Raw genomic sequence first — 12,059 nt, forward strand, 5'->3', positions numbered from 1 at the left:
GGAGAGAGAGGAAAACAAAAGAAAGAAGCAAAAGGCACAAGTGTCAGCACAGAGAAGAAAAGAGAAAAATAATCACAAGGGATATATGGAGAGGAATGAAATGGAGAGGAAGAGCAGGACACTCTGGTGTCCGAAAAGGAAATCATCTGGTTAGGCTGGGAGAGAAACTGGGATGTGGGTGCATGCGTGTGGATGCGTGGGTGTGTGCAGGCGGGGGGAGGATGGAGAAGCACGCAGTATGGAGATGGGAGAAAGGGTCCCATCAGGGCAGGAACAGACGGTGCCGGCTGGTCTGCGGAATCAGACTTGTAAAGGGACACACTGGAAGCTCCCCACCTCACCCCACCCAACTGCCTCTGCCAATGCAGCCTTGACCCAGAGCCATGAGGAGAAAAAGGTGGCCTGGTTGAACCACTGTGCTGTATACCTGAGACTAATATAATATTGTATGTCAACTAGACTTCAATAAAAAAAATGTTTAAAAAGGCATGCCACTGCTCTGACCCTTCTTGGGCTTTTATTCTCTCTAGGGGGGCTCAGCAGAGAGCCTTCTAGAGAGGAGTATGAGTAGTGTAGTCATCTTGTTTTATAGCTGTGCTTGGCTACTACAGTCAAGCGAAAAATCTAGTTGAGTTCCCCATGCTATGACGAAGCAGAATGCCCTGCGCCTGGCTCACACCCTCTCCTCGAGAGATCAAAGGATCTGGATCTCACTGTGCAGGAAGCCCTGGGTCAGCCCGTCTCATGCTTTCTGCCAAGAACCATCTCCTGGGGGTCAGCAATGGCAGGTGGGAGATGAGGAAATGATTAGAAGATGAGAGAAAAGAGGCACCATCCAAGTGTCCCCAGGTCCTGCTCTCATTTCTCTGGCCATAATCCCTGTAACTTACCACTTATAGTCAGTCTATTTCACAAGAAGTCACCCCACTGTGCCTCTCCTGAACCCAAGGTCTGATTTTTTTCTTGGCTTTGGGAAAGTGGGGATGGGTCTGGAATAATTTATATTTTAAAACAAGTTTGTTCACAGTTAATGTTCAGGGAAGCAAAGATCTTATTATGCCTATAAATCTACTTCTTTTCAGCCCAGTATAGACAGAGACACTGTAAGTTCCTTTTCCAACCCGGTTCTTGATTGCAAAGAATACTCTGAATCCAGTCTATATGTCTGAGGATGAGCACATGAAATTCTCTCTGTCAGTCTTTGTCTTCTACAGGCCAATCCTGACCAGTAAGATGACTAAGAGAACCATACTGGCCATGGTATGTATGGGACCGTGGTGGTATCCAGACAACCAGCTTCACCCAGGAAGGGATGCTCCCAGAACAGTTTTGGACCAGCTGATAATGGCGCTTATTTCTCTCTCCCTAATCATCTTATCCCCAGAGCAATCACCTTAAGCACTTCCTTTTCCCCAAGATAATATTTCTCCCACCAAGTTCTTGAAAAATGCCATTTGTACACGTGAAAACAAACCCTGGTGTGTATACTCTGCACTGCTGCAGATGGTTCTTAATCACAGTGTTGCAGAACCACCCTAGAGGGGCTGTGTGCTATTATTAGCACTGAGGTTTGTCGTGCTGAGTGTGAAAACCAGTGGCGAGAAGCTTAGGTACCTGAGGGCTTGCAGTGGCACTACGACTTGGGGAGGAGGAGAAAGGCAGGTCGATGTAATCCACGGGGTTTTTCACCAACGGCCGTTTGATCACGTCCACATAGGTGATGGGGAAGATGCCTTGCCGGGATGTCCCTGGGATCCTCCCTTCATACCAATTCTCGTCCACCTGTCGAAGCAGCGTGATCCTCTCGCCCTGCAAGACACAGAAAGGCAAGGGTCCTTGTCCTAGCAGGCCTTGGCACGTCTGAGGCCCCTGCCTGTACCTTGTGCTCTCCTGCATTATTTATTACATTCTTTGTTCAGAAAAACCTTCTTTGCTAGACCTGGATGGAATTAGTTATCACTGGGATGGAGATGTTAACAGCACTAGAGATACCTGGAGGCTGTTAAGCTTGGTCTTTACATATTTTGGTAAAGGAGAAGGTCAGACTCATTCTCTCAAGCTAACAGGCAAATGTAGTACTTTTGACTCATCTAATGCAAAATAGACAGATATCCAATCTTCTTCTCTAAGGTAAAGGTTTTTGGGGTTCTTTTTCTTTTTTTATGTAATTCTTTTTCCTGTATTATTACAGAAAAATTAAAACATAAACATGAGGCAGAAAATAATCATTACCATAATATTATCACTTGGGGGTAACCACTGTTAATATTTTGGTGTAGATAATTCCATGTGAATTAGACTTGCACATACTTTTTTCTTATGAAAACTGAATATGCACTCTATTCCCCTTTCCAACTTGCTTTGTTATACTCAATAACATACAGTGAACCTCCTTCTTTATCAAGAAATAGAATTCTACGTTTTTCCTGGCGGTGCACAGCTTAATGGCCCACTGCAGGATGTTCTATTGTACACACATATAATGGTTTAATTATTGGTCTCCTGATGTAGGGCAATTAGGTTGCTTCCACTGTTTCTCTTTTCTATAAGCTGGCTCATTTTTTCCCAAGGCATAAGCTCACTTCCCTCAATCCTCAGTAAAATTAGTAACTTGAATACCTTCAGCCAGTAGAGAATTTTGGCATGTAAAGAGAGCGTCTGAATTCGTGGGAAGGGCAGTGTCTCTGCACAGCTTAACTCTGTTCAAAATAAGCATGAGCACCTTGAAGGCAATGATAACACTGTCGTCTCCTGCTCAGTGAGCCCCAACTAGATGCCACGTGTCACACTGGGGGCTTCACTGAGGCTGTTTCATTAAATCCTCTCACAGCAGCTCTGGAAGAGGGCCATTTGTCTTCATTTTACATATGAAAAATCGCAGCTCTGAACAATTACTTAACTCCCCCAAAGCCACACAGCTGATAACCTATGACTCTTGGCTTCAAAGTTTCTCAGACTTCTCCTGGACTTCCTTTTCTCCACATTAATGTTGTACCACCTAGTTACCAACACAGCACTTCTCACATTACTAGGTGCTCGATAAACACTGAATACGGTTTATAAAAGAGGTAGGTCTGTGATTCCAGAAATCATGGACCTTTCATTAGTGAACTCAGTGTAGGGCTTGTTTTTTTAATACTTCATGGCAGAAATCCTCCAACTGCCCTCAGCGCAATCCTTGATGGGGCACGACAGCCTCACCACAATGGCCACCGCTGCAGTGCCCCATCCCCGCGATGACAGCGCCACCCAGCGGGGCCCCCTGGCGTGGGATGAGAGGGCAGCTTACCTTTCTGAAGGACATCTCTACTTGGGTATCACCATTAAAGTTAAACTTGGCGACAGCTTCGCCATATTCCAGAACCTGCACTGGTGCCAGCTTTTTGGGCTGAGCCTTCTCAGCAGGAGGAAGAAGCTGAGAAAGGAAAAAAGAGGCGAAGGAGAATGGAAAAGAGAAGAAAGCAGAGAAATGAAAGGAGGAAACAAAACACACGTTAAATGAACTGTGCTTTGGGCATGACCAGGCTTTTCCTTAGAAAGAGAAAGAGCCAGAGTACCTCGATGTAGGTGCGGGGGAAGATCCCCACCCGGCCGTGGTGCTCTCCTTCATACCAGTTCTGATCGATCTGCTTATAAATGTACACGACATCTCCCTTCTGCAGAGGAAGCTCCCTGTGGACAGAGGGTCACAGCATCTTACCAGATGTCCCAATGTGGGTAAGATTAAGATGCCCCATGTTTTAGCAAAAGGAGACTTCGAGTGAGGTCAAAGGGGACAAGTTACAGAAGAGGCGGCTCCACATGTGGATGCGAGAACCCCACTATTCAGGAAACTGCAGCATATTTGGCATTTTTCCAGTCTTGTGGGATGAAGGTTAACTTTCAAACTGACAACCACTTGAAAGTGCTCAGACACCTTATTAGTTTGTTGTGGTTTCCCCAATGTATTTTTTGTCAATGCTGTCTTATGCTCAGAATATTTATGCAACACACAGTGATGCACCCAGCAGTCTTAGCTGCTGTTCATTAATGAAAAATGTTTCCTTCTAGATACTTTCACTACCCTCTTCTATGCCCTAGAAATGCATGCCTTCATTACCCATGACATTTAAATTACCCTCAAATTGTTTGTGACATACTGATGTCCTTTTATCATTCTATCTGTTTAGCCATCCATCCACCATTCATTTCATTACCCATTCATCCATCCATCCATCCATCCATCCATCATCATGCAGTAGAAATGCTCTGATATTAGGCAGATCTGGGTTCAAAACCCAGTTATACCACTTACCAGCTCTGGTACCTTGGGCAAGATATTTAATCTCTCTGAGATACTTTCTTTATCTGAAAATAGGAGCTAACTCAGAGTTGTTGGAGAATTCAGCAACAAACTACAAATAAAACACCTAGCATGGTGCCTGTTACATAGTTAACACTCAGTAAATGTTAATTCACTTTCTTTTCAACATGGAAAAGGGATCTTGGAAAGAAAAGTGGATTTTCCTTCAAATGTTCTTCATGCCCCTTTTCAACTTTTCCATATACATCCCTTTGTTTGCCTCAATAATATGTTAACCGCTAACCAGGACTCCATTTTAAAAACTGAGAGAGAAAGATAAATTTTAAGCAACACAAAAACTGTACCTTGAAATTTTCTTGCATTAAAAAAAAAAAAAAAAACGGGGCTTCCCTGGTGGCACAGTGGTTAAGAATCTGCCTGCCAATGCAGGGGAGACAGGTTCGAGCCCTGGTCCAGGAAGATCCCACATGCCATGGAGCAACTAAGCCTGTGCGTCATAACTACTGAGGCTGCGCTCTAGAACCCGCAAGCCACAACTACTGAGCTCTTGTGCCACAACTACTGAAGCCCGCGCACCTAGAGCCCATGCTCTGCAACAAGAGAAGCCACTGCAAGGAGAAGCCCGCGCACCGCAACGAAGAGTAGCCCCCGCTCGCCGCAACTAGAGAAAGCCCACGTGCAGCAACAAAGACCCAACGCCGCCAAAAAAGAAGAAAAAATGACCTAGATCTTTTCCATTTGCCTCAAACCAACCGCATGGAAAGACAGGACTCTGACTGCAGTTTGGAGGGGGTGTGCCTGCTTTGCAGTGTGCCAGGAAGTCCCACGGTACGTGAGGGGTGCTGGCTAAACAAAGGGGCACATCTGGAAAACCTCACACAAAGTCAGCACTGTGCTGGATGAGAGAACAAGGCAGCCTGTGTGGGTCTTGCACTGGTAGGCAGATTCTAACCCTAAAGAGGCCTGTGAAGGGGATCTGGGACATTTATCTCTGGAAGAAAGAAGGTCTTTGGCCAAATTCTTGCCATAGCCCTCCCTGGGGGAGTTCTGAATCCTCCCCTCTATTTACTCTCAACTATGGACACACAGATGAGCAGAACCCTCAGAATATCCACCCCTGCTGGAGATCTGCAGGCTCCAAACTCTGCCACCCTAAGTGACTCGCAGGTCACTTAGGCACATGGCAAGGTCTGGTAGTAACAAGGTTTGGGAAACAATAATATGATGCACTTTAGATCTTTTCTGGAGTGTCACCATGTACATTAGCACAGTGGAAGCTTGGAGAAAGTCCTGTGGGACAGAAACCTGTTTAACTTGGTTGAAACAAGCGCTCCCACAGAACACTTTTCTGAGTAACATACTAGGGAGGAAAACAGAACCCAGTGACTGGAGATGTTTAAAATATTCAAGTCTATGGATCTTTTGTTTTCTCTTTAAAAAGTTTTATTAACTGTTCTTGGGAGGCAACGTGGTACAATGAAAGCACTGGGTCAGGAGGAAGGAGCCCTCTCCCCAGCATGAGCAACGTTGGTAAACGGTGATGAGTTCTGTCTATCTTAGCCTTCTCACCTGTTCTATTTGCGAGGATTTTTAAATGAAATCTAGCTAAATGTAATATCACAGTACCATTCAATGATTACATGGAACTTTCTCAATTCAAAGAAAAAAGAGGGGCTTTCCTGGTGGCACAGTGGTTGAGAATCTGCCTGCCAATGCAGGGGACACGGGTTCGAGCCGTGGTCTGGGAAGATCCCACATGCCGTGTAGCAACTAGGCCCGTGAGCCACAACTACTGAGCCTGTGCGTCTGGAGCCTGTGCTCCGCAACAAGAGAGGCCACGATAGTGAGAGGCCCACGCACCGCGATGAAGAGTGGCCCCCGCTTGCCGCAACTAGAGAAAGCCCTTGCACAGAAACGAAGACCCAACACAGCCAAAAAATAAAATAAAATAAAATAAATTAAAAAAAAAAAGAAAAAAGAGGAAAAGTTACTTCTTGATTAAACTAAAAAATTAATTTACATAAATATATATATATTTTATAACCAGAGGTCTCTGGTTTAAAAAAAGGAGGGGGACACTTTTGCTACACTATGCAACACATCTTACAAGTATTACCTTGGCTGCCCTGCAAGAGAGGCATTTTTATGCCCATTTTACAGATGAGGAAATTTGAGGTGGAGAGGTTGGTGATTTGCCCATGATCAGAGGCAATAAGTGGCACAGTCGGGATTCAAACCCAGGACTTCCTGACTCTAGAGCCCATAATCAACCCAGCACATGATGCCACCACCTCTCATTAGGTGACAAGCTAAAGCACTAGAGTAATTACAAGCAAAGCCAAATGCACCAGATTTGTGCCTAGTTCTGGAAACAGTAGGCTAGTCACTCATCTTGTGTTGCAGGAGATCGGAACCACAGCTGAGCAGCCTCCACACGGCATTTCCCAGCGTCCAAGGATGGAGGGCTTTCCTTCCCCTTTCATCACCAGGGCAGCAGGATGGCTGCAGTTCACTGCTGCCAGTGAAAACTCACAGCCCATTTTAATCCATAATTAGATATGAAGTGAGCAAGTTCCTCTAGGAACCCAGTCATCTCTCAAATTTCATTCTACGGAAAGTAGAAAGGTTTTCTGGTCATCTAAATTTAGGTAACATTGGCTAAATCAGCTAATTAGGTTTCTTTATTGAGAAACTTCTAGAGAGCCGTTAATATGTCAATAGCAAAGTCTCTCTTCAAGTAGGGGCAGGAGGTACAGACATAGGATGCAGTGGTTCCCAGACTCATTTCTATGATGGAACACTATTTGAGAAATATTTACAGAGCCAGCACTCTGAGGAACATACTTAGAGAAATGCTGGTCTCCTGTGGGTTCATATGAGCCTTTAATCTCTTGGGATGTTGCAGCAAACCTGGCAAAGTTATCTTTCTAGAGACTGGTTCTGGTTCTTTCCATAGAGAAAGTCGGATCAAGCCACCACTTAATGAAGCAAACTGAGTCCCTACATAGGAGGTGGCAGCACAGAGGTGAGAGCCCAGGCTCTGGCACCAGGCTACCTGGATTTGAATCCTGACTCCATCACTGACCAGCTTGGGCAAGTTCCTTAACCTTGCAGAACCTTGGTTTCCCCATTACTACAAGGGAAATAACAATAGCACCAACCCCACAGGGTTCCAATGAGGGCTGAATGAGTTAACATACGTAAAGTACTTTGAATGGTGCTTGCACATAGTAAAATGTAAAAACTACTGTTTCTTATTGTTGTTATTTTCTCCCACTCTTCTCTATGAGTGAACTTCTGTGTTTCAAAGAGGCAGTTAAAATAAATGAATATGACTGGTGGCACTTACTTTAGTGTCTGAGCTTTAAAGTCAAACTTGGCTCTGGCAGGTCTCATCTAAACACAGGAAACAATGACAAGTTAAAATCACAATTTATGTATAATGAAAAGGACACACGTTTACAAGTTTCCGGAAAGCAAAGCAGAAAAATCCACCCTAACCAGTTTACTCTGGTGTCAAAATCTGGGCAGAAATCTACCTGTCTGACCTTAGCAGAGCACACTACGCGGATGTTCTATCAGCTATGCCACGTGTGAGGATCTCCCTACGGAGGGGCAGATTTGGGGAAGAGATGGTTAGAAAAGTCCTAAAGCGGAAATGCTGGTCCCCAAGGCTGACACCACTATTTAAAAAACAAACAAACAAAAAACCCAGCCAGCAGTCCTGAGACATTCCTTATCTACTGTCTTAGTCTTTGGGGAACATGTTCTCTTTGCCTGACTTAAATTATGACCTGCAAGTAAATGAACCCTGAATGACTTCTCACATCACCTCCAACTCCACATATTCCTCAAGGTCTGTGAAATCATCCAAAAAGCCAGATAAAGCGAGCCCTGAGATCACGCTCTTCCTTCAAGGCTTCCATTCTTGTTAGGTAGCCCTCTCCTCCTAGACACCCCCAAGCCTGGAAGTCACCCACAGCCCCCATCTCCACTTTCTCATCGAGCCTGTCATGAAGTCATGCCAACCCTCCCTCCGTCCCTTCCACAACCCCACTCAGGTCTGACCTCTAGTTCCCACGGGCACAAAGCTTCCTTTGACTTCAGTTCTCTCCACTCTAATCTACTGTCACTCAGGAGCACAAATAACATTCCTCAAATACCTCCATCACATCTCTTCCTTGCTTTGAAGTTGGCCCAGTCTCTCAACTGTCCCTCAGATCAACTCTCAATTCCTGAGGTGGGTTAAGGCCTTTGGGTCATTTCTCCCCACTCATACCTAACTGCCTTTATCTCCTATGACACTTTTCCTGTCCCAGTCAGGCAAATCTACTTGCTGCACCTTGTCTAGACACCCCTTCTCTGTCTGGAATTTCTTCATCTCCAATTCCAACAAAGAGAGCAAAAGGTTCCCTTTTACTTACCATGTTTATTTGTACATCCTTCTTTCCCACCAGTAAAAGTGGGGAATTTTTTTTAAAAAAAGACAGATAGAGGGGAGAAATCATGAGAGCAAGCTGTTTACAGCTGCCAGTATAATGCTGCCCCAGCCATGAGCAGCTCCAACCTTTTCAACGGTTATAACTTTCTTGTATAGAGAAACAATGTGATGAAAATTAAATTACATACTTCCTCTTCAATATTAGAAGGCATGGGCAAAGCAGAGGGGAAAAATGGGAGACTCTATGTGAGGAAAAAAATGGTTTTTAGAAGCTTCATCAAGCTTAGTTTTAGATCCTGATCCCTTAGTGAAATGCCCCATATTTCCAGGTTCCTCAAGCTGGGGTCTTATAGGAATCTTCTTTAAGGCCATGAATTCTCCACAGGAATTTTTTTTAATTGTGCATTTTCATGTGATGTTTCCATCTATCTACCATACATATTAGAAGTCAACTGAATGACGACCTTATAATCAATGTCACAGATTTCAATGCCTGCCTGTGACCAAAGAGCATAATTCAACAGTTGTAAGCAATAAGAAAAGAACAAATGTGGAGTTAATGATAAACGACAAGTTCACAAGAGAAGGCCAAATGACCAACGTTTTAAGCACAAAAATTTCAGTGATTCCAATTTAAAAAAGTGGGGGGGGTGGGGGGGCTGGTTGACAGCCAGCTGTAAAGCTGTATGAACTTTAAAAAAAGTTATACCAAAATAGCACGATATTCACACTCTGAGCAGCAACTGAGTTCAGGCAAAATTATATCAACCAATTAAATTAATAAAACCCAACCATTTGATGAATAGCCAGTGGTGCCTCTGTCACTCAAAAGATAGAGACATGAATATTAATCAGTTCTCAATTAAATTTATAATTATTAAATAAAAATTGTATAGGTGTACAGTTTACTATTTAATTTGTAAATTGGCTTAGGTCAACCCAATCGGGTTGGTGAAAATTTTTTTTCATCAAAGGGAATCCATACATTATTCAAGACTGAGAAACACTGATTCCACTGAACTCTTAAGACATATTATATGAGTCATATTGCCTGTACAAAGCATCATCTCCTTCTTCATCTTCCTCCATCCTCCTGAGGCTGAATCTATCTTTTCCTCCTCTGGTTCCCAAGGCATTGTGTTACTTACTACGACAGAGGTAACAGTTCTGAGGGTGCCTCTCCACTAGACTGCCAGCTTCCCAAAGGCACAGTCTGAGTCTTGTTTCTATCCCCTCACAGGGTTCTGGGCAAATTAGTGGTCACCCAAATTCTACTGAATGGTACAGAAGTACATCTACATAGCCTGGTGCACGTGGGACTCATTGGTCTTTATTGTCCCATGTCTGTCAGTCGACATCTAGGGCAGTGATTCTCAAAATGTGGTCCCTGAACTGCTCAGAGATGCAAATTCTCAGGCTCCGCCCCAGAATCAGAAACTTGGTGGATGGGGCCCAGCAACCTGTATTTTAACAAGCATCTAGGGGATTGTGACACACTTAAGTTTGAGAACCTCTGCTCTAGAAGGGAGGCAAGGCAGGTTAGGCAGAGTTTGCCTGCCTCTGTCCATGGTTATTGTGCCCTGGTTGCATTTCATTTGCATATATTATCTACATGTGGGGTAGGCAGCCCTAGGGTGCCTTTGCATGTTCCCATCTTCTCCACCACTCACAACCAGGTAGGCCTGGGAATGAGGATAACCCATCACTAGAGCCTTCAGAACAGGGTGGTATTGAGGAGCTGGAATGCTGAGGGCTGGCAGTTGTCCTTCACTTGCATCTGAGTAACTCCTGCTAATTTCTGCCTCCTCCTTATTACATTTTATTTTTCTCTATCACCTTAGAGTCTCTTTCCCCTCCCCAGCTTTCCATCTTCTAGTCTGGTTCCCCCTTTTCTCTCTTTGTTACGGTCACCTTCTATTTCTTTAAAAAAGAAAACAAAACCCAAACCATTTGATGAACAGCCAGTGGTTCCTCTGTCACTCAAAAGATAGAGACATGAATATTTAATTGGCTATTACACTGAACGATTATACAACTGTATATACTTTGGTGTCACTGCCCCATTTCCCCAATCCTCCCCAAGCCCCAGACACACAGGCTTCCCTGAAAGGAGCTAATCTTCAGCAGGGCTACTTAAGGATCACGTGGCAAAACAAACGCTGATGCAAGATGCAGCATTTGGCCAGCACAAGAATTTCAATATGTTGACCTTCACGCGGGAGGCCAAGGCCTGGATAAAATCACTTCAAAGGCTTGTACTTCTTTGTTCCTTGTATAATATTAAGTTTCATAATTTCAGCTGAGAAATGTCAAAATTAAGGCAACAAAGGAAATCTCTCTCAGAGAGCTCTTACCCTCCATGGCTCACCCTAACTGCAAAACGGTTTGGCTTTCAAAATTCCTCAGTGAGGCTTCAGCTCTACTGAACACTTCAGTCAATTAAATCATCGTAGGATACCAAGTGGCAGTACTACATGTAATACGAGTTGCACTAAACCATCTCTTCAAAGAACCACCTCGTAGTTGTCCACACCATAGCTACTTATGCATATGAACTAAGGTATAGGTTTCTAAGCAAAGTGCACAGGCAACACAGTCTCATGATAAAATGCAGATGGAGAAGACCAGACTCATGAAGGCAGCCGATGCTCTAAGGCATGCATTCAGGATGTGCGCCAGCAGATCCCGGTCCCACAGCCAGGCATGCTTGGACATACAGAGCACAGGACATAATGGGAATCATGTCCACCGACCAGCCAGAGAAGAGCCAAAGCAAGCCTAAGGGAAGCCAGGATGACAGATGCTGTTTGGAGAGGTAATCTGGCCTACAGAGGGCAATGCTGAGGGAAGGCAAATATTGCTTTGGGTCAAGCAGCAGATCGAGGTGACCAAAACAGACCTCTGACCCAGATTTCCTTTTTGCTGTATCGTCTATATTGAGGAGGTCCCCAAAGCGCTCATTAGTGATAAATTGATGGTGCGTCGGAATGACGCCCGTGTGGCGTCGAGCTGCAATATCGGCTTCTTCTTGCTCACGCTTAAGTCGTCTCTGGTCCGCTAAAAGTTTCTGCCATGAAATTGCATAAAATGGGCTGTGAATCATCTGGTCCAGGGTATTGGAAAACTGCCAACAAAAACAACTAAGGAAAAAGGTGCTGGGTCAATAGGGAGGAAACAGATGTTGGAGGGGCTTTATGGCCGCAACTGCAAGGTTCCCGCTGTGACCACCCATGTGCGCTCTGTGTAGGGAGGAGACAGCGCTGCAGGGAGAAACCGGGGGAACACTGGGATGCGGGGAATGCTGGGTCCCATTCG

At 44.6% G+C, this 12,059-nt stretch overlaps 1 protein-coding gene across 15 annotated transcripts in view; it reads right to left on the reverse strand.

The window, feature by feature from the left end:
* SORBS1 (sorbin and SH3 domain containing 1) overlaps nucleotides 1-12,059 on the reverse strand; it is a 243,256-nt gene that overhangs the window by 21,537 nt on the left and 209,660 nt on the right. For all 15 annotated transcript variants that reach the window (XM_068548256.1, XM_068548258.1, XM_068548250.1 and 12 more), the window contains 5 exons: nucleotides 11,644-11,811; nucleotides 7,653-7,699; nucleotides 3,558-3,672; nucleotides 3,290-3,415; nucleotides 1,615-1,809 (listed from right to left, as the gene is read on the reverse strand). In XM_068548256.1, the coding sequence (XP_068404357.1) occupies nucleotides 1,615-1,809; nucleotides 3,290-3,415; nucleotides 3,558-3,672; nucleotides 7,653-7,699; nucleotides 11,644-11,811 (651 nt within the window). The remainder of the gene's footprint in view (nucleotides 1-1,614; nucleotides 1,810-3,289; nucleotides 3,416-3,557; nucleotides 3,673-7,652; nucleotides 7,700-11,643; nucleotides 11,812-12,059) is intronic.

This window comes from Eschrichtius robustus, chromosome 7 (assembly GCF_028021215.1).
Source record: "Eschrichtius robustus isolate mEscRob2 chromosome 7, mEscRob2.pri, whole genome shotgun sequence".
Taxonomy (NCBI): domain Eukaryota; kingdom Metazoa; phylum Chordata; class Mammalia; order Artiodactyla; family Eschrichtiidae; genus Eschrichtius; species Eschrichtius robustus.